A 26,095-nucleotide genomic window follows, 5' to 3' on the forward strand; every position below is an offset into this window, starting at 1 on the left:
CTTGCACAGTATAAATGTGATCAAGTCATGATCACTTGTACCTAAGCTACCACTATTTTTTGGTTCTGTGATCAGTTCCTCTTTATCTGTTAGTAGAAAGTCTAATAAAGAATTCCCCCAGGTTGAGTGCAACACTTTTTGAGTCAGGAAATTGTCATCTAAAATCTATAATCAATCCTTGATTAAATGACAAAGAATGTACTCATCCAGATGGCATAGGTAGTAACAATGCAGAGCTGATTGAGAGTGCTCAGACTTACAGTACCCTGCTTAAACTCCTGTATTTCTTACAAATGAAAAAAATTGTGTTATAACAACCTTGACTAGATAAATCTGGTGCATCTGCGTTCCCACCCAGCAGCATCATGTGGGGTAGCATCATTACCTCCCCCAGAACCCTTTCCTTACCTTTGAGGTAGCAGTGGTAGATGCTTCAACAGACTATGTGGCATCTGGACTTGAGCTGATCTGTATGGAAAGGAGTTTGGCTGTTGAAAGTAATATGTAGGAAAAGGAAGCAGTTGAGTACAGTGAGGTGATTCAGCGCAGGGAGAGGAGACGTGGGTAGAAACCTAATTTACTAAGAAAGGTTAAAGTGGACATTTTGGGTAATGGACTGAGATTGAATATCAGAAATACCTGATTCAGTAGGGATAGCAACTGCAGCTCCATAGATAGGGGGTGAATAAGGATCAGAGCAAAAGCTTTGAAAATAATCACCATAAGAATCATAAGGAAGGGAAGAAAAAAACAAACTCATTTTAAAAATCACATACATGCACAGAACCAAGCTCTCTGAGGTCATGAATCACTCTGTTATCTTTGCTAGGGTTAATCTAGATTCAGGTCAATGTAAGACAGGTCAGAATCTGACTCAATATATCTAAAATTTATCCATAAAAATGTTCCAGAATTGAGATGCTCATTACTCAGTACTACAATAACAGTAGCAACATACATGATGATTGTCAGATAATTACACCTCCACCTGCTGTGGGAAAATAACATTTTCCCTGTCATTAGCCTATATTGTATCACATAATGCAGTAAGTAGAGATGTAAAAAAGTCTTTCAGATGTGAATCACTGGTTTGTATTTGCACTTTCGATGAACACGATTGTTCTTTTCTCCTTTTATGTGTAAAATTATTCATACTTTGTCCCTCTCACTTTCCTATTCTTACACAAAAACATTCAAAAGCTTTAGACAGGTATTTCAGATACTACCTAAAGAACAGTGGAGCTATACGTTCTGTTGTGCCAGTAAGATAGGGCAAGTCTATGCAGGATATCATAATGGAACTCCAAGCTCAAATCAGAAATAAAGTGAAGGAGCATTTAAGATTATGGTAATCAGGATTATCTTCACACATGTCATAAAATATGTGCTAAAATGTTTCATAATCCAGAGATTTAAATACCAGTTTTACTATACCACATTTTTGTATAAACAAAGTGATAAATTTATAGCAAACTGACGTAACAGTGATGTCCACTATACTGTTTTTCCCAGTTTCTGACTACAGTTGGAGAAGCAACTAGAAAATCAGCATAACAATGACAGAAGGTGAAAAGGATTTCAAGGACACTACTGGTATTATTGTGAAAAGTTTTGCATGTGAGGAAAAGCCAATGACGTTTGGCTTTTAAATGGTTTCATAACTAAGAATTCCACCCCGGCTGCTGTTCACCGTGTAGTTTTGCTTGTTTTCTAAATAAAAGCTGTGTGACATGATGAAGGTGGAACTGAAGGGCAAAGGGTAAATTGGGTTCCTTGCCACGCATTATTATCACAATATGCATCTTGTAATCCATAGTGCTCACAATCAATGGGGAGAGTGTGCATGAGTCAGGAGGAAGTCCCTAGAGAAACAAAGACAAAACACGAATAGAAATACATCATCTTCCAAATCAGATGTGATTTTCACCTATGGGCATCTGCTCTTTGAAGGGAAATCCTGAAGCTTTCATTTTGTAATCGAAATCCTGCCAAAAACTCATCTCTCATCTCTGACCTTGTTTGGAACACAAGCAGCTCCGGAGCCCTGCTGTGCATGCATATTTAAGAACACCACAGAAAGCTAACTCTTAACAGGGCATTAGATATAGCATCTCATGCAACAAATGTCAGACTCCATATCCGCACATTTTTCTTCTCTTTTTTTCCAGTTTTGTTTAAGCTCACTATAGTGCTTCTGTGGGTGTTCCTCCCTGTCAGGCTCCAAGGCCACTTTGTCTCACTGTGTCACACGGTAACGGAGGGGGAGGGGTGTCAGTTAGCAGACTAGGGCTCTGTCCCTCTGGTCAGGGCAGAGCAGCACACATTCTTTGGCTTGGCCTCCTGACTGAGGCAGGCAGCTATTCACAGTCTATAGGCCTGACCCTCAAGTCAGGGCAGAACAGTCTTTAGCCCAAAGCCTTCCAGCTTTGGTAGATAGCAACTGCCAGTCTAAGGGCCCTGACCCACGGGGTGAGGCAGAGCAATGAGCAGTCTTTGGTTGCAGCCTTCAGGCTGGAGCAGACAGCACACACAGTCAGGGGCTCTCACTCTCTGGGTGGGGCAGAGCAACAAGCAGTCAAAGACCTTGTCTATACTACAGAGTTTTGTTGACTCAAGTTAAGCTGATGATAAAAAAACGATATAATTGCATCGCTTGAGCATGTTCACACAACATTCCTTCAGTCAGCAGAGCACATCTGCAGTTGGTGCTCTAGCAGCGACAGAGAGAGCAGTGTGCTATTCCCCCTCTTCTGCAACTAGGAGTTGTGGGAAAGCGGAATGGATCACAGTGCATCGTGGGTACGGGCTCAACATCCCATGATGGAGTTTTTTCCATCGCATTGTTCCATGGACTTCTCGCTGTGTTTCAGGGCATTTTTCAATGGCCCCTGTTTACTGTGCACCCGCCATCTCTGTCTGAATGGATGGATGGTGCACTGCTCTCTACTGCTGTGGTCAGTGTTATGAACAACATTGTGTCTGGTCATGCAGTATGTCGTGAGCACCCAATCTGAACAGGAATCAGAGGCACCTGTCCTGCTCCGTGCCATGGAAAGAAAAAACACCAGATTACTTTTGGCATTCATGGAGCAACTGCAAATGGTGGACCATCACTTTTGGGCTTGGAAAACAAGCACTGAGTGGTGGGATCACATCATTATGCTGGTTTGGGATGATGAGCAGTGCTGCTGAACTTTCGGATGCAGAAACCCACCTTCCTGGGAAACCCACCTCACCCCAGTACTGTGGTGCAAGGACACCAAAATGAGAGCTACCCTCTTGGTGGAGAATCATGTGGCAATCACTGTGTGGAAGCTGGCAACTCCAGACTGCTACCAATCAGTCACGAATCAGTTTGGAGTCGGGAAGTCCACCACTGGGGCTATGTTAATGCAAGTGTGAAGGGCCATTAATCGCATCCTGATATGAAGGACTGTGACTCTTGACAATGTGCATGAAATAGTGGATGGCTTTGTGGCAATGCGATTCACTAACTGTGGTGGGGTGATAGATGGCACGCATATCCCTATTTTGGCCCCACAGTACGTCAATAGAAAAGGGTACTTCTCAATAGTATTGCAGGCGCTTGTGGATCACTGTGACCATTTTACTGACATCAGCATGGGGTGGTCCAGGAAAGTGCATGACGCCAGTGCTCCTGAAGACGCGTACCTGTACAGAAAGCTGCAAGCAGGGACTTTCTTTCCAGACCAGAAGATTCCAATGGGGGATGTTGAACTGCCCATAGTGATCTTGGGAGGCCCAGTGTACCCCTTACTCCCACGGCTCATGAAGCCTTACACAGGAAATGTGGACAGCAGTAAGGAACGCTTCACCAAAAGACTGAGCAGGTGCAGAATGACCATAGAATGTGCCTTTGGCAGATTAAAAGCATGTTGGCACTGCCTTTATGACAGGTTAGACCTAAATGAGGAAAATATTTCCATGGTCATAGCAGCCTGCCGTGCACTTCATAATATTTGTGAGTCTAACGATGAAAAGTTTCTCTTGGCGTGGAGGCAAATCGACTGGCAGCTGATTTTGAGCAACCAGATACCAGGGGAACTGGAGGGGCACAATGCGGACACTATTTGAATCAGGGAGGCTTTAAGGTACCATTTTGGCAATGAGTTCCACTAATGTGTCTTTTTATACAGCATTTTGTCATGCTTTGTTAACTTGCTGTCTTGCATGAAAATTTTGATGATTGCTTCTTGACCATGATTTGTATTCAGCAAATGATCAAACTGCCACTGTGTATTAATTCTAGCAGCAACCACTGTGTGTAGGAGACCAATCAAGATTGGTTATCTTTTAGAGATTATGTTTTTATTAAATACCAATTAAGAAAACACACAAAAGGCTTGTTGGAAAAGGAGGATAACAATGAAGGGCAGTGTAGGCTCTTATATCTGTGTGTAAGTCCAGCTATCTTTTTGAAAACTGTCCAGAGAGGTGGAGTGAACAGGGTACCAACACTGACTGGGAAATTGCAAGGAATGTGTGGGAGGAGTTTGGGGAGGGCATAGAAAGCAGTTCTGTATCAGCTGCAGGTAGGAGGCTGAGCACACATTAATTCTGCCTGCAGCATGCTTAGGAACTTCAACATTTCCATTTGCTCCTCCATCTGCTGCAGGCCCATTAAGATTCCTTCCTGGCTCTCCTTTCTGTCCTGCCTGTTTATTTTATCATTTTCTTTTAAAGTCTTTGCTCATGCCCTGCATTCTGGTTTTTGGCCTCTGATCATTGGAGCACCTCTTGAATCATGTCTTCCTGGCTCTTTCTTGGTTGCTTCCTTATCTGGTGGAGGTGCTCGGCCAGTGTGTATGCGGTTCCCCTGAAGGCCGTATCTGCAGAAGCAAAAGAAACAATAAACAGAAGCATGATTGTTAGTGCATGCACAGCATCAAATAATTATAATAAAATGCACTCTTTTTAAAATACAAATCAGTTTCTCACTGTCCCTTGGCAAGCACACAGCTCGGCAAATGCCCTAAACATGGTGAGTTCGGCCCAGGAGGATGGGAGGGTGCTCAAGATGGGGAAAAGGGTCTTGGTGTTTTTTTAAGGGGGTGACTGCAGGCGACTAGGGACAATATTGTAAATTCTGCCACCATTTTCCACAGACAGGGTCATTGAAGCCAATATCTCACTCCTGAGGGTAAGCAAGGATGCAAAAGTGCATCTCCTGCATGTGTGAGGCTTCAGACCCAGTCCCTTGTGTGCTGCTTTGGTCCCTGCACAAGTGATTGTCAATTGGCATTGGAAAGTTTCTACAACAGGGGAGGGAACAAACCAGCTCTGCCAAGGAACCTTCAGCATAGGCTTGGTGAGTACCTCCAGGAAAGTTGCATAGAGATCTCTCTAGAAGATTCCCGTAAAATCTCATTGTGCATTAACACACTGTTCCATCACACTGCTTAGCTGCACAGGAGAATGTGAAGCACACGCAAACATAGCTACACTTGTACATTTCTATCCCTTCACCCTTTTCTAGAATATACAAACCAAAGGACAGCTCTACCTTGTATAACCAAGCAGCATCCACTCAAAAAGATCCCATTGTCCTCTGACTCGACTTCCTCATCCATGATTTCATCCTCAGGGTTGAGTCTGCCGTCCACTGTCTCCAGCCCCACCAAAGTGTCCATGGTACTCTTGGTGGTGGAGATGGGGTCGCCACTGGGGATGGCGTCCAGCTCCTTATGGAAGCAAAAGGTCTTCGGCGCAGCATCAAAGTGATGAGCTGACTCCTTTGCCTTCTGATATGCCTGCTTCAGCTCCTTTATCTTCTCATGGTACTGAGATGTGTTTCATTCATAGCCCTTATCCAACATGCCACAAGAAATCTGACCATAGGTATCGAAGTTCTTGCGGCTGGAGTGAAGCTGGGACTGCACAGCCTCCTCTCCCCACAGTGCCAGCAGATCCAACAGCTCAGGTGTGCTCCAAGTGGGAGAGCGTTTGCTATGTGGAGTTGCCAAGACCAGCTGGGAAGATGAAATGTGAGCTGTCCATGCTGAGCAAACAGGAAGTGGAATTTTAAAAACTCCCAGGCCTTTGAAGAGGGAGGGCCAGAAGCCTGTGTACCTGGGTGTAGGGCAGTGGAGTTCTGACCGCTAAGCAAAGCGGTGAGGCTGGTCACTGTGGGGCATCTCCTGGAGGCCATTTACAGTGACATAACCAAATGCAGTGTCTATATGGACACTTTGTCAATGTAATTTTGCAGCAAAAAGCTGTATGCCTCTCGTCGAGGTGGTTTAAAGCTGACTTTTGTTGACAAAACTCTGTAGTGTAGACAAGGCCTAAGGGTTCTGGCCCTCTGGGCAGGGCAGAGCAATAAGCAAATGCAAGCCATCCAGCCTAAGGTGGGTAGGCTGCCAACCCGGGGACTGGAGGTGACAGCAGGGGATAGGGGAACTCGGGCCCACCCTACTCCACCAGGTCCCAGCCCAGGGCCCTGTCAGTGGCAGAAGGTTCCATCACTGGGTCAGCGGGGATCCAACCGGACTAATGTCTGGTGTCCCTGGGCTACTTCCTACTACCCCTTCTGACTATACCTCTGTCTCCTGGGGTTCCTCCATCTCCCCAGGGTACATGGCCAGCAGCAGTCCCAGTAGCTCCTCTGAGTATTGGTCAGACGGCAGTTCTGACATCTTCTCTGGGTCTTTGGCGGTGTGGAGCTTGGTCTCTGGCGCAGAGCTTGGCAGTGGGCGAGGGATGTCTGCGCCCTTCCCTGGCTCTCACACAACTTAGCTGTAGGGCCCGGCTTTTAAACTTCCTGTCTTGCCTCTCTGCTTCCAGTGTTTGGGGGGGCCATAGCTGGTTCGGCTCTGTCCACCAAGGGGAGTGGTGTCATCCCTCCCCATAAGGCTCAGGGGGAGGCCACTACACTTACTTTAAGGCTAAAGAAAACCAAATGAAAGGAGTTGTGAAAATAATGTCTGCAGAGTCCAACTCAAATGGAAGGGAACTATTAGAAACAAGGATTCTGATATATTAATCATCATTAATCCTTTCTGTTACATCTGATTGACAGAATTTTAGTCTCTGTTCTGACTATCCTTACTTTTCTCAGCTGGTCAGACCCAAAGAGTTTTGTTACATGATATCTGCTGACCAGTTTTTGAGCAGCCTGGCTGATTTTTTTTTTTAGTGCCATGACAGTTGCCGGTCAGAAGAAATAATGTACTGCATTTTTATACAGCAATCTTATCTACCAGCTGCACATCATGGCTGGGAGCATGCCGTGGCCTTCTGTCATAAATATAAAGGGAAGGGTAAACCCCTTTGAAATCCCTCCTGGCCAGGGGAAAGCTCCTCTCACCTGTAAAGGGTTAAGAAGCTAAAGGTAACCTTGCTGGCACCTGACCAAAATGACCAATGAGGAGACAAGATACTTTCAAAAGCTGGGAGGAGGGAGAGAAACAAAGGGTCTGTGTGTCTGTCTATATGCTGGTTTCTGCTGGGGATAGACCAGGAATGGAGTCTTAGAACTTTTAGTAAGTAATCTAGCTAGGTATGTGTTAGATTATGATTTCTTTAAATGGCTGAGAAAAGAATTGTGCTGAATAGAATAACTATTTCTGTCTGTGTATCTTTTTTGTAACTTAAGGTTTTGCCTAGAGGGGTTCTCTATGTTTTTGAATCTAATTACCCTGTAAGGTATCTACCATCCTGATTTTACAGGGGGGATTTCTTTATTTCTATTTACTTCTATTTTTATTAAAAGTCTTCTTGTAAGAAACTGAATGCTTTTTCATTGTTCTCAGATCCAAGGGTTTGGGTCTGTGGTCACCTATGCAAATTGGTGAGGCTTTTTATCCAACATTTCCCAGGAAAGGGGGGGTGCAAGTGTTGGGAGGATTGTTCATTGTTCTTAAGATCCAAGGGTCTGGGTCTGTAGTCACCTAGGCAAATTAGTGAGGCTTTTTACCAAACCTTGTCCAGGAAGTGGGGTGCAAGGTTTTGGGAAGTATTTTGGGGGGAAAGGCGCGTCCAAACAGCTCTTCCCCAGTAACCAGTATTAGTTTGGTGGTGGTAGTGGCCAATCCAAGGACGACGGGTGGAATATTTTGTACCTTGGGGAAGTTTTGACCTAAGCTGGTAAAGATAAGCTTAGGAGGTTTTTCATGCAGGTCCCCACATCTGTACCCTAGAGTTCAGAGTGGGGGAGGAACCTTGACACCTTCTGATCAGCACCCGGTCCCACTCTGCATGCATGCAGTGTGCTGGGACAGACACCAGCTAATGGGGAAGTGAGTCCCTAGCCTATCCCTAAATCCCTCCAAATCTATATAATTTTCAAAGATCTGAGCTCCTCCCAATGGTTCTCCCCAGCCCAGGGACCTGGCCCCATTCACAGACTGGCTGGTTTTTCTGTGCCTCAGAGGTGGCAACTCTAATAAGTCCATTAAGTTCAGTAGAGTTACTCCTGATCTACATCAAATGTAAGTTTGAGGCGCGTCAGATGCAATGATTCTACAGGGGTTCCTCTGAATGGGTAGGCAAAGGAGAGCAAGAGAGGGCATGTGGATACCCCTCTCCTTTCTCTACCACTGCATAGAGTACAGCCAGAAATCTGTGCTTGTGTAAGTGACTGAGGTTCTAGACAAATTCTTAAGGTTTGCGGTTTCACCCATTCTTTCAAATCAGCAAGTGGGTCCAGGGATAGCCACTGGAGGGAACACACACTGGACCTCCAAAAATGAAGTGTAGGGGCCATTCCTCAGTGCATCCACCTAACATCGCTACCTAGGGATTCCACCCATCCATTTCTACCTACCTCAGCACTCTGCATAATACTGTTGTGTATCATTGTTTGTACCTACGCACATCTGCTGGTGGGGATGCAGCTTCTACACCCATGATATAGCCCTGTCTATGCATGGAGAAGCTGCGTTTGTTATGTAAGGGTGTTGAGTGTGGCTTGACAGAAAACTGCCAGCTGCAGCTAGGAGCAGGCTTCGGCTTGTGTGCTCTAGTTAGATGGAAGGTTAAAAATAATGGAAGGTATTTAAAACTAGCCCTCCTTGTGTTACTGTAGAAAAAAAACACTACCACTTCTTGGGTTATGGATGAGATTTCAAAATAGTAAATGTTGCAAAGTGTATGACTATTACAAGAGAGACGAAACATCTGTTTTAATACCAAATCAAACTTCTCTATTGTTTTTGTTTATATTTTGTATTCTTTTTATCCTGTTACACAACTACAGCTTAAGAAACCTATCACTGTTGAAATGGAATGAAAATCCTAACTGGTGAAGTGAGTAGAGTAGTGAATGAGCTTGTATACAATGTAAATGGCTACTTACGAATATGCATTGAGTGGTTCTATTGCAGCATTGCGTTTTTCTCTGTGTCAGTATTCCCAAGTAATTGTTTCACTTGCTGGCCAATCCTCCTTTATGGCGGTCCAAGTGGGGAAAGAAAATTAGACAAAGTAAATTAGTTCTGACTTAATGAAACTGTAGTATAAACAATTACTGACTGTGCCTTTGGACAAATTCAGATGGAACTATTAGAATTATAGCAATAACCTGCAAATCTGTTTTCACTGGGAGGGAGGTTAACTATGGTGAGAGAAAATTGTTGCAGTTTATTTAGCAGATATGAGAGTTTAATGTAAACGTTTTTCTTAAACAGTATCTTTTCTGTTTCCAAACTGATCTTTTTTTCAGGGTTGTTTCCTCTTCTCCGTAATTCTTCAATATTGTTGTTCAACACTAATGGAATCTTATAATGAAAAGAATAATATCTACTCTATGCCATGCTTTGCCCCATTGAAATAGTCCTCAGAACTAGGTGTTTCTCCAGTTTGTAGAACTAATGCAAAATTTTATAAATAAATATGGAACACTTCTCTGCAATTTTCACATTCTACTTTCTTGTAGAATTTTTTGTTTACTTTATTCCTACTTTTTGTATAGCTAAATTATATAGATACCATTGGTCTTTATCTCAGTATTGTCAACACAACAGTTTGTTGTGACTTTTACAATATTTGGTGTTTCTCTTAAAGCCCCAGTGCCTGGGGTCATTTGAATATGTGAAAGATTCAACTTTCTTTAAAAATACTACCACTCTGATCTGGTAGTTCTTTACATTCAGTTTGCAAGAATCCCATCCAGAATTTTTATTATTCTTTTAGGTTTTAAAAATGATTCTTCAGGAAGGATTGAAAATAAATTCATACAAATTGTACCATGTGTGGCAAGGCACCTCTTTCGTCTCGCTGGACCAAGCACTTTCCCCTCTGGCGATGGCGGGCCTTGGGTAGATCAGCCCCACACCACTCTGGCAGCATTTGTCCTCCTCCCTTCTGTTCTCCTTTGGCCATAATTCCTGGGTAGGCCTACAGGGTGATTATCCACCAGACAAAAGGGCAATAGTCTCATAAAGACAAGAACAAAGGGTGATACCTTCTCCTGCCTCCTCGCTGGGGCTGGGTGTCTCCCTGTACCCTGCCCGGGAGTGTCAGACCTTCCACCTAGCAGGCACTCAGGCTTGTCTGCTTCCCCTATGCGGGAAGCAGCCTCCCTTCCTGGAGAAGCTTACTTCCCTGCTGCCATTAGCTTGTCTCTCTCTTACTCCTGGTTTTAAAAGGTCTCAGGCAGCCCTTAACTGGATCCAGTTCCTAATTGACCTGAGGTAACCCCTTCTCAGCTTATAGGGAAGAGGGCCTTTAACATTCTAGGGCTAACATATCTGCCTTCCCATACCCTCTTGCAGCCATCCGGCCTGACTTTGTCACATATGGCTATTTGCTTTAGAAAACAATCTGTTTTGTTTTAACAAAAATACCATGGTTTATAATAATTTTTACCAGAGCTGATCTTGATTTCTATTTTTGTCACAAGTATTCACCACATAGTTTAGATTAACATAATTTCAGCCACAGTTGTGTGCAAATTATTCAACTTTAACTTTTTGTCGTATGTCATTGGACAATTAAATCACATGTATTGCCTCTGCTCCCGAATTGGATTACTAAAAGTTTTAAAATAGGAGAATAATGAATTCTGGCTCTTTGAGAATTAAATTGACAAAGTAGAACATCTGGCCCCATGACTGTACACCATTAAAGGATTAGTATTTACCCATATTTTCTAGACAGTGATATCTGAGGGTGAAACTCACCCCCGTGCAGAAGGCACCACTTAACTGGGTCAAAGGACCAATTTGATATTTGGATGCCAAGCTGGAGCTTTCCCCCTTAAGTTTCATTCTTGGGTATATTCCCAATACCTGGGTATTTCCTGGTAACAAGGCAGTGTGGTTCCAACATGCAGGTTTGGTTACTAAAAAATTAATCCTGCGAAAATGGAAAAGTCAGTCCCCACTAAATATTGAAACCTGGCTTGGGGATATGGCTGATCTCGCAACTAACGAATGACTGGTGGAAAATTCAGGTCAATTTGGGATGACTTTTTAAAGGTTTATGATTAACACAGACCCTAAAGATAGCTATGTTGCTTCCCCTCCCCTCCCTTATCCTAACCTTCTTTACTTTGTGTATTATAAGGGACCAGTATTTTGGTAAATTTGTTGTATTTGGAAACATTAATAAAAAAATATAAATAAAAAACAGAATGCACCACTTAAGTCCTTTCCTTTTCCTCCTCTGTCACAGACGTAGAAGTTTCTCATCTGCTGTCTTGTAACCCCTCCACTTGCCCAATGACAGCATCCTATCCCATCTCCTGATTGCCCTAGCAACTATTCTCATCCCCTACCATACTCTTCTCTTTAATCTCTCTCTCTTTGTTCCTGCCCCTTTCCCTTCTGTGATGGGGTTTACAGACCCTACACTCAGGTGAAAAGAGTGGTAGAATGGTATTGGGTGAAGAAGCTATGGGGCATGATCCCCCGAAGGACATGCTTAAAAGGGAGCTCTCGTAGTGCGACATGGGGGGAGCATGAAGGAGACACTGGCTGCAAGAAGAAAGACAGGCTGCAGCCACTGAGGCAGAGCAATCTAGAAGGGAAGGACTGGGACTGTGAGTAAGGCTTGAAAGGGATCCCTCTTCCCCCTTGGCTAAGAGGGTGAGCTAGGAAGCAAACCTCCTCTCCCAAGCTGATGCACTGAACTACCGAGACTGTGGAAGCAGAAGGCTGGGGCCATACCCCAAATTGAAGGGAAACAGGGAGAGTAGGAAATGGCCCAAGGCAGACTGATCTGGAGTGGCAGCCAGAAGGGACTGAGCCACCCCTCACATCTCTCCTCTTGGGCTCTGGGCTGGGACCTGGTGGAGAGGGAGAGCCTGGGTCCTGCATCCTTCCCTCTTCCCTGGCTTCCTGAGAGATCCTGGAGGACTGGGAGAGGCAACAAACTGTGGCTTGGCAGCCACGCCCTTGGACTGCCCAGCAGAGTCATCTCAAGGTTTGGAGAGACTGTTTCGATGCAGCGTAACCACTAGGCCTGCTGGCCCCAAGTGAAGCCTGCTAGTCCCTTAGAATACAAGCATACTTTAGTCTCTCCTGTCTTAAAGAAAACCAACCTTGATGCCACTTGTCTCTCCAACTGTCACCCCACCTCTTCTAAGCTCATTGAACGCATTGTTTCTAATCACTGTTGAGGTCCTCTCCTCCAGTGCCATCCTAGACCCTCTCCAGTCCAGCTTCTGCCCCTTGCACTGCACTGAAACCATTCTCATCAAAGTCTCTAATGACCTCTTCCTCGCTAAAGTTCAGAAGAAGTGCTCCATCCTCATTCTCCATGACCTATCAGACACCTATGATGCTGTTGACCATGTTAGTATTAAAATCTTGTCCTTCCTTGGCTCCCATGACTCTGTCTTCTCCTGGTTCTTCTCCTACCTCTTTAATCACTCCTTCAGCGTGTCCTTTGAAGGAACCTCCTCATCCCCGACTAGTTCTCTGTGGGATATTTTCTTGATCCCTTTCTCTTCTCACTTGACACCTTATCTCCAGGTAATCTCATCCCCAAATACAAATTCAATTTACCACTTCTATGCTGGTGACTCACAGATCTACCTCATTTCTCCAGACCTGTCTCCTTTTGTCAAAACTAAAATCTCAGCCTCTATCTGACATCTCCTTGTGGATGTCTAGCTATCAGCTCATGTTCAACATGACTACAACAAAGCTCTTCTTCTCCCCACTCCCACTCTAAGCCCTCCATGCTACTTCCATTCTTGATCACTGTGGAGAATAACATCATCTTGCCTGTCACTCAGGGCCATTACCTGGGCATCATCTTTGACTTGGATCTCTGTCTAGGCCCTCACATTGAGGCTTTAATCTAAATCATGGTGATTCTGTATGCATAACATTGAAGATACAGCCTTTCCTATCCATCCACATAGCTACTACTGTTGTTGAGGCTCTCAACTCACATCTGGATTACTGTAACATGCTACACTCATGTCCATTCAGAATGCTACTGCATTCTCTAACCTAGCCCACCATTTTTACCATGTCACCCAACTCTTTGCATAGATTCATAGATATTTAGGTCAGAAGGGACCATTATGATCATCTAGTCTGACCTCCTGCACAACGCAGGCCACAGAATCTCACCCACCATTCTTACAAAAAAAAACCCTCACACCTATATCTGTGCTATTGAAGTCCTCAAATCGTAGTTTAAAGACTTCAAGGAGCAGAGAATCCTCCAGCAAGTGACCCGTGCCCCATGCTACAGAGGAAGGCAAAAAACCTCCAGGGCCTCTTCCAATCTGCCCTGGAGGAAAATTCCTTCCTGACCCCAAATATGGTGATCAGCTAAACCCTGAGCATATGGGCAAGATTCATCAGCCAGATACTACAGAAAATTCTTTCCTGGGTAACTCGGATCTCACCCCATCTAATAGCCCATCACAGGCCATTGGGCCTATTTACCATGAATATTTAATTACCAAAACCATGTTATCCCATCATACCATCTCCTCCATAAACTTATCAAGTTTAATCTTAAAGCCAGATAGATCTTTTACCCCCACTGCTTCCCTTGGAAGGCTATTCCAAAACTTCACTCCTCTGATGGTTAAAAACCTTCGTCTAATTTCAAGTCTAAATTTCCTAGTTTATATCCATTTGTTCTTGTGTCCACATTGGTACTGAGCTTACATAATTCCTCTCCCTCTCTGGTATTTATCCCTCTGATATATTTATAGAGAGCAGTCATATCCCCCCTCAACCTTCTTTTAGTTAGGCTAAACAAGCCAAGCTCCCGAAATCTCCTTTCATAAGACAAGTTTTCCATTCCTCGGATCATCCTAGTAGCCCTTCTCTGTACCTGTTCCAATTTGCATTCATCCTTCTTAAACATGGGAGACCAGAACTGCACACAGTATTCCAGGTGAGGTCTCACCAGTGCCTTGTATAACTGTACTAAAACCTCCTTATCCCTACTGGAAATACCTCTCCTGATGCATCCCAAGACCGCATTACCTTTTTTCACAGCCATATCACATTGGCGGCTCATAGTCATCCTATGATCAACCAATACTCCAAGGTCCTTTTCCTCCTCCGTTACTTCTAATTGATGCGTCCCTAGCTTATAACTAAAATTCTTGTTATTAATCCCTAAATGCATGACCTTATACTTCTCACTATTAAATTTCATTCTATTACTATTACTCCAGTTTACAAGGTCATCCATATCCTCCTGTAGGGTATCTCTGTCCTTCTCTAAATTGGCAATACCTCCCAGCTTTGTATCATCCGCAAACTTTATTAGCACATTTCCACTTTTTGTGCCAAGGTCAGTAATAAAAAGATTAAATAAGATTGGTCCCAAAACCGATCCTTGTGGAACTCCACTGGTAACCTCCCTCCAGCCTGACAGTTCACCTTTCAGTAGGACCCGTTGTAGACTCCCCTTTAACCAATTCCTTATCCACCTTTCAATTTTCCTATTGATCCCCATCTTATACAATTTAACTACTAATTCCCCATGTGGCACGGTATCAAATGCCTTACTAAAATCTAGGTAAATTAGATCCACTATGTTTCCTTTGTCTAAAAAATCTGTTACTTTCTCAAAGAAGAAGATCAGGTTGGTTTGGCACGATCTACCTTTTGTAAAACCATGTTGTATTTTGTCCCATTTACCATTGACTTCAATGTCCTTAACTACCTTCTCCTTCAAAATTTTTTCCAAGACCTTGCATACTACAGATGTCAAACTAACAGGCCTATAATTACCCTGATCACTTTTTTTCCCTTTCTTAAAAATAGGAACTATGTTAGCAATTTTCCAATCATACGGTACAACCCCTGAGTTTACAGATTCATTAAAAATTCTTGCTAATGGGCTTGCAATTTCGGGTGCCAATTCCTTTAATATTCTTGGATGAAGATTATCTGGGCCCCCGATTTAGTCCCATTAAGCTGTTTGAGTTTCACTTCTACCTCAAATATGGTAATGTCTACCTCCATATCCTCATTCCCATTTGTCATGCTACCATTATCCGTAAGATCCTCTTTAGTCTTATTAAAGACTGAGGCAAAGTATTTGTTTAGATATTGGGCCATGCCTAGATTATACTTGACCTCCACTCCATCCTCAGTGTTTAGCGGTCCCATTTCTTCTTTCTTTGTTTTCTTCTTATTTATATGACTATAGAACCTTTTACTATTGGTTTTAATTCCCTTTGCAAGGTCCAACTCTACTTGACTTTTAGCCTGTCTCACTTTATCCCTACATGTTCTGACCTCAATAAGGTAGCTTTCCTTGCTGAACCCTCCCTTCTTCCACTCCCTATATGCTTTCTGCTTTTTCTTAATCACCTCTCATCCAGCGTGGTCTACAATTCCTGCCTATGAATTTTTTCCCCTTACTTGGGATGCAGGCTTCCGATAGCTTCTGCAGCTTTGATTTAAAATAATCCCAGGCCTCTTCTACCTTTAGAGCCATAAATTCTTCAGTCCAATCCACTTCCCTAACTAATTTCCTTAATTTTTGAAAGTCAGCCCTTTTGAAATCAAAAACCCTAGCTGTAGATTTATTTTGATTAATCTTTCCGTTCAGTTTGAACTGAATTAGCTCATGATCACTTGAGCCAAGATTATCCCCTACAACCATTTCTTCTATGAGGTCCTCACTACTCACCAAAACCAAATCTAAAATGGCATACCCTCTAGTCGGTTCAGCAATTACTTGCTGAAGGAATCCATCAGCTATCGCATCTAGGAAAATCTGAGCCCTATTATTATTACTAGCACTCATCTTCCAGGCTATATCTGGGAAGTTAAAGTCTCCCATGATCACACAGTTTCCATTAGTATTTACTTTATTAAAAACATTAAAAAGGGCTCTATCCGTATCCAAATTAGATCCTGGCGGTCTATAGCACACCCCAAGCACTATCCCAGGGGAGGCTCTAATAGTTTTCTTCCCCAATGTAATTTTTGCCCAGACGGACTCAGTCATATCCATTTCATCGCTTCTTATTTCTTTACATTCTATCTCATCATTGATATACAGTGCTACTCCACCACCTTTGCCTTTATTTCGGTCTTTCCTAAACAGCACATACCCTTCAATACCTGTAGTCCAGTCATGACTACTATTCCACCATGTTTCTGTTATCCCTATAATATCTGGTTTCACTTCCTGCATCCTTCCTCTGGCTCCCCCTTTTCTATCACATCAAACACAAGCTACTTGTCTTCACTTTCAAGGCCTTTCATAGCCTATTGCCACCCTACATATCATCTCTCATTTGCTATAGATATATCAACTCAACTCCTGCCTCTGATTGGCCCATGATACCTTTCTCCAGCGCTCATTTGTTAGATTTTCCAGTAAGCGCATTTATACTTTCTCCCATGCTGCCCTTCACAGGTGGGAAGAGTTTCTTGTAAACATCTGCAAAACTACCTCATTATCCTCCTTCAAACTCTCAGTTTCTGTTGTGATGCCTGCAAAAAAACTGACAACGATTCGGCCCCTGGTATGCTGATGTCACTGCGTACCATGCTGATCAGTATTGTCTCCTTGTTTCCTTGTACTCTTCCATCTATTGATCTGAATCCATCTATGGTCTTCTGTCTTATACTTAGTTTATACACTCTTTGGGGCAGGGAACATCTTTTTGTTCTGTGTTTGTACAGCACCTAGCACAATGGGGTCTTGGTCAAAGACTAGGGATCCTAGGCACTATGGAAATACAAATAGTAATAATAAGTCCCATCTAGGCCCTATTTTTATTCCTTAAGTGGGATTTATTTGGTGCAGAGGCCTTGTACTGGACCTGTGTGCCTGGGTCACCTTCAGGTACCATGTAACAAGTATATATAACTACAAGGAAATATTGTGATATCTCAAATATCGTTGTGGAGTAGCTCGATGACTATTGACTTTTAATGGTGATCCATAATCCCTTTTCCTTACATTCTGTTAATTCTATGTTACTGCAAATCTTTCAGCTTCTTCCCTTCTTCTGCAAATGGGTGTGTCTTTCTGTTAAATATTTCAGGCCTGATTTGTCACTGTGTTACTGCAGGTTAGTGCCTGTGTAACTCCACTGATTTCAAAGGAGATATAGAGGTGTAAAACTGGAACAGCACAATAGTGAATCAGGCCTTAGTCTTTTGGGGTTGTGTATACATTAGATTGACACAATTTGGAACTTAACACATGTGCTTTTTTATCTGAGGATAGAATACTATTTGCACACTGACTGTATGTACAATACATCCTTTCTGCTTGCAGTAATTGTTCTCTGTCATTTAAAGGCAGTAACTTTACATATTTTAACATAATCCTTTTTTATTCAAAATGTACATCATAAAAATTGGGTGGGTTTTTTTTGGTTTTGTTTTTACAAAATTAATCAAGAGAAAGAAATGGTTTACCCAGAGTGGATGTGTGCTGAACAATCTATAAAGCAGATCTAGCAATTTGGACCTATAGTTATTGGCACATGTTGTTATTGGCACATGTTTATGTATTTTAGGATGTAATGCCCCATTGGTTTCATATTCTGTTTCTTTATTTTTTATATATAAGACCTTAATGCTAAAACAAGAAATGGATAGCACCACCAGTGTTGAAATAATTGGTTTGAATTGTATTTCAAGCTAGTGACATGGAAGTTCTAAAGAATCGCAGCACTTGACTGTCCCCATTCAGTAGTTAGTAAAACACTAAAAGCTCTCAGCAGAAATTTCTGACCCTATGACAGGATCCTTGCAGATTGACAAATTGCCAATATCCAGGGGACCTGTATTCTGGGTACAGAACTACACAAATCTAAGATGGGTATTTTGTGAATTATAGCCCTCTTACTAGTTCTTGAATCCTGAAGATAATTCACTCTGGCCTCTATTTCTTCCAGTTGATTTAATTCTATATTAGTTCTCAATAACTGAATGTACTGCAGGAATTTGATTCAAGAGTGCATTTCCCATTGTTTTGCATTTTCCATATTGCCCACAATACTGTCATTAGTACAATGTAACACTATATACAGACTGCCAAGATCAGCGTTATCTAGGGCATGATTTCTCTAATGTGAGCCATTTTCTAATACCAGAGCCCATGCTTGGTGTGCTGCCAAGTCTCTGTTAGCATGTTTTGACATATGATGCAAATTCTTATTAACATAATTTTGTTACACATGTTTGTAGGAAAGAAAATTATGAAAAATGGAAGAGTGGGCGGTGAAGATTAGGCATTTTTTCTAGGGCTTGTAAAATAATAGCTAACAAAGAAAAATGTGAGAAAACAGCATGGGAACTGAAAAAAATTAACAAATAAAAATTGTTTGAAATTATATTTAAAAAAATAGGGAAAAGGGTACAATAAGGACGGTGTTGATTTTTGTGTACTGTAGAGTGGTGATTATACGGTCAGAATAAATTACAATAGGACCTTTAACAATAAAGCAGGAAAAAAATAATACAAGTTCTGAATAAAGATTTCTTAAAACAAAATATTAGGACCAAGATTCTCAGACATGGATGTCTTAAATTCATATTTAAGCATCTTCGTAAGTGGATTGATTTTCACATGTGCTGAGTAACTGGAAGCTCCTACTGAAATCAGAAGTAACTTGGGGTGTAAATGTGATTAGATCCTTGACTGTGGTGATTCTTGTTTCCATGTAGGGTTGGCTGGAAAATGAGAATTCTGTTCCACAGCCATTGTTGAGGTTTGGGAATTTGTTTTTGTTACGAAGCAGAATGGAAACAAGACCTTTTGACATTTTTTGTGGGAAAAAAACAGGTGTGTGAGAGTGAGAAAGAGAGAGACCCATTCCAGAATAGCCAATAGCCTTGTGTTTAGGGCATTCACCTTGGTGGTGATTCAGAGCAGGGACTTGAATCTGGGCCTCCCACATCTTTCTCTCAGTCTCTCTCGTTGAAGCTATCTCACTTTGGATAAATAATGAAATATTCATTGGTTCAGAGAAAGAGAGACTGACTTTATAGCATAGTGGTTATCGAGCTCACTTGGACATGGAACATCCAGGTTCAAGTCACTGCTCCAGTTCAGCAAGAGCTATGATGGCGTGGGTCTCCTTATTCTATCCTGGACCTGGGAAACTTTCTGGATGGAATTTTTGTGGAACCAGAAATGTTTCTGTGAAAGTTTCAGTTTTGACAGACCAGCATTCTCTGATGAAAACACATTTAATCGAAAATTCCCAACCAGCTCTACTTGCATATACATGATTAACCTTATCATCAAATTTGATATGGGAAAAGAATTTCCCCTAAGGGTCTGGGGAGAGATGCTGCTGTCCTCTGTCTTTTTCAGGTTGGTGACTTCTTTCTCGAAGTCAAAAATTTTGCAACCGCTTTCTGTTTACTAGAAAACTAAGAATAAAATTTGTGTCTATGATGACAATAAGCGTATCTAATTTATTGTATAGGTGTTTTGAGAATTAGACAGGGAATACTTAACCTTCAAGAGTAAGGGCATGCAGAGAGTAGGGGAGCAAGGTTTTCTTTGCTTAGTTTGTAATAAAATGTTTAATATCTCAGAACCTTACCCTCCACGACTGCCTTTTTTGAGCCCCCCAGGGGTTGTGACGCACACATTGGGAAACACTGCTCTACAGCACTAAACTAGGGTTGTCAATTAGGATCCAAGTGTGCTGAATTCAATGCACTTCTTGTGCTTGTAGTAGATAGACATTGGTGGATGCTGATTCTTCCTGACTTGTCTTTCAATGTTTCTATATTAAGTGGGTTTATTTTTACATTTTTCCCACTCTCATTTCCTTTCTTCTTGTATCTTCCAACATAGTATTCTCCCAACCCTCTGGGGTGTGTAGGAAACCACTTTGGGAGGAGATACCATGTCCATGTTTTGGCTGTCTGCATCTTCCCAGTAAATCATCTTCAATGTATTTCCTTTCTCTTTGGTTGGATGTGCAGTGCTGCAATTTTCCCTTATTTTTATGCTTGCCTTGTGTAACCTACTTGCCAGGAAATGGCATTTTTCACAATAGGCATAATATTTTTTTTAAAAAGTTACAGACATATTACTAAGAAGACATAAAAACTAGACAGTTTTTGGACTACTTGTTGATTTCCCTGGAAGATGGTGACTTGCCAGTAAAACAGTTTCACTCAGTGTTTTCCCCTGTAAGTAATGCTATATCTAATAAAAAACACTCTTGGAAAAGCAATACATCCAAAAAAATATGCATGTGTGATATCCTGAAGAAAAGATTAGATTGGATAATGGTGTTCATTATATGTCCTATCTCATACCAAATAAATTCCCCTCTTTATATATCTAGACAGGATTACTATGTATAAATAAAGAGGTACATGGCGGTAATTGGAAATGAATGAATGAACATCTCCACCCAGATGACTTTCCTCAAGGAGTCCTTATCACCCATGTCATCTTACCTTTTAAAAAAGATGTTTAGGTAAAAGATATTGTAAAGACTGTCTTGATTCCAGGTTAACACCAGATGGAGTAAATATGACACAAGTTTTTCTTTTAAATTTCTTTTGATACAAAGCACTTATCGTTCACAGGCATGTGGTCCTAATCTTAAAGATAAATTGATTCATTCACTTCAAATACCACATAACCATTCACACACCATTGAGCTTAACACTATTAAAGGGTAATTTCCCCTGAAGGAATTGTGCCCACTGCAGCAACATTGTGAGTCTTTTTATCATACCAAGGCAGGTAAAGAAATTAAAATAAAAGGCTTCATCAAGTGTGCAATCACATACATACTCCTCGTTTTGAACTGTCCATATGTACAAGCAACAAATAAACATTCCTGAACATCTGAACACTTCTGCACATAATAAGAAGAGCTGACTACCACTACCAAAGGTTTCGTTGATGTTAGGCAAGTGAGATCCCTCTCCCCTGCGCTGAGTACAGTAATATAGAACTATAATTATTATGGAAAAATCATTTTGTCCTTTTATCATTTGAATATAATAAAACCTAATGGAATAAATCAAGGGACATATTTTGCCTTTGACCATTTTCATAATCCTCATGATATTTTTGATTCTCACCATTTCCTTTAGTTTCTCTACAATGATTCCTTAAGCACTTTACTATTACAGCTTTTGACTCAGAGCAAACACGAAGGTCACAGTTGGGCTTTTTCTATAACCCCCTCTTTTCACATATTCAAACTTTCTCAGAGATTTTCCTTTTGGGCTGAATGTTTTTAACATGGTTTCACCCAAAGATTATTTTTAAAAATGCAAAATCTGTTTCACATTTTTGAATTACCAGAAGGGTAATGATTTATGGTCCCGATTTTCCTTTATGCTAAGGCTCCTTTACATTGCCCTGACAGAGTGAAAGGGCCCTAATAACATTCATACCCACTTTAAGATCCCTTTTGTCTCAGAATAGTGTAAAGGAGTCTTAGTATAAATTAGATTTAGAGCCATATAATGTTTCCACTATAGAAAGATCAGGGTGAAACCCTGGCCCCATTCAAGTCAATTGGTGTTTTGCCATTGACTTCAATGGGGCCAGGTTTTCACCCTAACACTTTCAGCACATAAATTTCTTTAAAAAATTGATGAACTTTTGGGAGCAGATCCTCAGCTGTTGTCAAAACTTTTTTTTTGATGAAAAATGGCTTTTTGACAAAACAATTTTCCACAAAAACATTTTCATTGAAAACATTCAGGTTATCATTGAAAAAATCAAAACTCAGCTTTCTTCCAGTTTTAACCAACATGTTTTTTGGTTAAAAAACATATCAGAGTTTGATATTTGTTTTTGTTTTTTTGACAAAAATGCCAAGTATTTATTAGAAGTGTTTCATTTTTTCTCAAAAAAAAAAAAGTGCTGGAAAAATCATTAAAAGAAAAGGAGTACTTGTGGCACCTTAGAGACTAACCAATTTATTTGAGCATGAGCTTTCGTGAGCTCAGAAGTGCGCTGTAGCTCACGAAAGCTCATGCTCAAATAAACTGGTTAGTCTCTAAGGTGCCACAAGTACTCCTTTTCTTTTTGCGAATACCGACTAACACGGCTGCTACTCTGAAACCTGGAAAAATCATTGTTGTCCGACCAGCTCTACTAGCTAACGCTTTGTCTAATCTGTGTATTTAACAGAATTATTTGTTTCCTGATAGGTTTTCCATTACTGTATCTAGGACACATGTGATGTGTTGAATATTTTTTATTTTCAAATTATCATGATATTTATTTCCATCTGTATATTTTTCCATGTGTGTCATATTCAGCTGTAACTTCTGTACTGTGGAGGTAATAAGATTCTTCTGCTCCTAACACCCTTTTAATAGCTCATAAAAATAGATAACCTGGAGTGTCTTAATGATCTATGCATATGCTTGCAACTTTTATGAGAACTCTGCAGTATAACAATCTCCTGTAAAAGCAAATCTATTTATAAACAAACAGAAAAAAAATGGAGATATACTGTATGAATAAAAGAACTGTGAGTGGAGGAGAAAGATCATTACCAGTTTCACTACTGTAGACACAGTAAAAGCAGCATTTGAAATAAATGTAATAGGCTAAATTATAGAAGCTCAGAGAGGGTATACACTAAACAGAGAGAATCTCCAAGCCAACTCCAGTGCATCTGGAGAGGAAGCAGCCAAATATTGGATTTGAATATGCTCACCCTACTTTTGAGTCTGATCTATGAATATTTAAAAGAAATAAATGTCTCCTGAAAAGTAAAATATGAATAAGTGGTAATATCACAATTCTTCTAGTGTTTCCAACTTGACTTTTTTTTTTTTAATTGTAGGAAACAGAGCTTGAGAGAATCTTCCATAACCTGTTCAGATAGTTTGGTTTTTTCTGTTTGTGAATTTTCCATGAGCAGCTGTTTTTTCAGAATTATTTAGAGAATATTTTCAGCTAATAATTCTTGGTCTATAGATTGTGGATAATTCATTGAAATATTCATTATCTGAAATTCCATATTTGAGCTGTGTTGGTTAGTTATGGTTGAACATATAGGGCCCAAGGGATTGTTTCTGTTTCCAGTTTGGATGAGTGTAGCTCTTAGAATCAGGTTTTCAGGACAAGTAATTACATTTAGGAATCCAGTGTTCATTTTCCATGAATATTTTGTAATATTGCCTTGAAACAGATAGTTTTATCAATCATTTCTGTCAGTACATTTGTTTGATAGAATATACATGGAAAGCAAACACAAAAGGGGGGCAAGAACACAAGCAAAGCAAATTCAATTTTTTTTTTAAATCTGAGCAAATATCCATGCAAAAAAATATGTTCACCCAACTCTACTATGAAGTCTTGTGACCTACAAAACTTCCCTTCTGCCTCTCTGGTAAACAACCCAAGGGAGATGTTGTAGATGTGGTAGACCTCACATGCACTAATACTAAACACGTGTGTGATAAGAATCAGGCCCCGAGACTCTCCATTAGTAGCACATATGATGCTGCCTATAGAATAGTATTACTTTGAGTCTGGTGCTTCAGAGCAATGGTGCAATCTACAGAATACATGACTAGTGGATATTTGTTAGAACAAAATAACCCAGAGTTTCCTAAAACATAACCGGAACCCTAGGACCTTTTTTACTTAAGCAAAGGACAAGTTTTGCAAATTGTATGGCATTATTCTCCTAATACTCCAACCATCTAGTTTTCCATAATAAGCTATTTGGAGTATAATGGCAAAATAGCTCATTTAAACATGCCTGGAGGGATTTATGCACATTTCATTGCCTTCAGAAGAATCCAGGAGAAGAATTTATTCTTGACATAGAAATATATTTCAGTAGGGAGACTATTGTGTTAACTTCCTATTGAACAGAAAGCTAGGTCCAGACTCTCAGCTGGGATAACATGATATAGTGCAAGCAAATAAAATGAAGCCACACCATTTTATGCCAGCTAAGAATTTGACCTATAGCTTACAAAAGTGCATCACAAAATAGTGTTAAAAACTGTAAAAACAGAGGCCAATATTCTGTTTAAGCTGCTGTCTAGTTAATGTTTACAATTTTTCCCCCCTTTTTTTAGGACCACCTCAGAGAACAGTGTCTCCCAAACAAGAACACGAAGAAAGGAAGCATGACAAAGTCACAGACAAAGGAAGCGAAAGTGGGACTTCCTGCAATGAGTTGTCCACTTCTAGTTGTGACAGCCATTCAGAGGCTAGCACTCCTCAAGAAAATGCTGCCAGCACCCAACAGCCAACAGCACACCAGCCAAATACTCTAACTTTGGATCGTCCATCAAAGAAGGCCCCAGTGCAGTGGATGCCACCACCAGACAAACGCAGGAACAGTGAACTCTTTCAAACTCTCATTAGCAAGTCTAGAGAAACAAATCTTTCTAAAAAGAAGGTATGTGAGAAGCTGAGTGTTGAAGAAGAAATGAAAAAATGTATTCAAGATTTTAAAAAAATCCATATTCCAGATTACTTTCCAGAGCGCAAACGGCCATGGCAGTCTGAACTCTTACAAAAATATGGGTTATAGTTAATTGCCTCTCTCATGAAGTATCTCTGGTGCATTTGCTGTTTATTAAAGTTGCCACTATCCTACTGCTGTCCTCTTTATGGTCCACTCTGCAGTCAGAGTGATTCCCGCTGCTTATTTCTTTCTGTGAACAGTGGATGTTGGATAGTACATGGTTTCTTAAAAAAAATTAAAGAAATACAAGATTAATCTGGTCTAAGCCATTTTATATTAGTAAAACAAAATGTGCATGATCAAGAAAGTTGGTTTTCACACTATAATCATCTGGGATTCATTGTCATTTTGTAACTCATTAGATAAAAAACCCAATCATCAGATCACTGCTCACTTTATGTCATCAGTAAAAATGGCTCAACCTTGCTATGGATGGAGAGAAACAGGGTTTTAAATTTGATGGAACTAGTTACAGAACCGAATCCCAATACTCTTTCAATGTTAATGCAATAAAGCAAATATCTATTTTGCATGAGCACAATGTTACAAATAAATCACACAAGAACAAGAGGTTTGTCTGTTGCTTGGGTAAATATTTGTTTAATGCCAAGCCTATAAGCGTAAAATGTCTTGGGGATTGAATTTGCTTTGTTCCAGATCTGTGATTTTTTTGTGTGTACAGTGTTCTGTATGTAAGGATGGTGTAAATATGCCTTATACTGTTTCATTATTGCACCAACATTCATCTATTAGTGCTTGTCAGAACTATTTCTGTGAAATGCAAGCTTAACAGCAGATTGTGAAAACTGGTTTGATGGTCTGAAAGTTTCTGTTATCATGTTAGCCAACAACATTGGAGAAAAATAAAAAAGACATTAATGTATTTATTAAAAAGAACCATCTGGTAGATTTTCTCGGCTATGTTGTCTTCTTTGACTAGATCTAAGGCTAATTGTTACAATTTGTGCAGTGTTTCCATAACACTTCTACTCTGTTATTGAAAAAACCAAAAACAAAGAAAATATGTTTCAACAGCCGGTGAGTAAATGTTTGGGTGCTAGAGTTTAATTGGAGTTTTTAACAGAGACTCAGTAAGATCAAGAGACCCACGGTACTGATTTTAAAGCACACAACCAGCTATGCTAAAGATCTCAACCGGGAGTGCACTAATGTAATATTTTAACTGACCAAACAGAAAACAGTTCTGACAGCTATTGGAAAACTCCTCTTAAAATATTTGATTACAAA

At 40.8% G+C, this 26,095-nt stretch overlaps 1 protein-coding gene across 2 annotated transcripts in view; it reads left to right on the forward strand.

Moving 5' to 3' along the window:
* Window positions 1-25,756, forward strand: part of KCTD8 (potassium channel tetramerization domain containing 8) — a 169,305-nt gene extending 143,549 nt beyond the window's left edge. The window contains exon 2 of one of the 2 annotated variants that reach the window (XM_073342145.1): window positions 24,453-25,756. In XM_073342145.1, the coding sequence (XP_073198246.1) occupies window positions 24,453-24,913 (461 nt within the window). In that variant the 3' untranslated portion in view covers window positions 24,914-25,756. The remainder of the gene's footprint in view (window positions 1-24,452) is intronic. The other variant, XM_073342146.1, reaches the window with a different exon arrangement.
* Window positions 25,757-26,095: the final 339 nt, after the last annotated feature.

This window comes from Lepidochelys kempii, chromosome 4 (genome assembly GCF_965140265.1).
Source record: "Lepidochelys kempii isolate rLepKem1 chromosome 4, rLepKem1.hap2, whole genome shotgun sequence".
NCBI classification, from domain to species: domain Eukaryota; kingdom Metazoa; phylum Chordata; order Testudines; family Cheloniidae; genus Lepidochelys; species Lepidochelys kempii.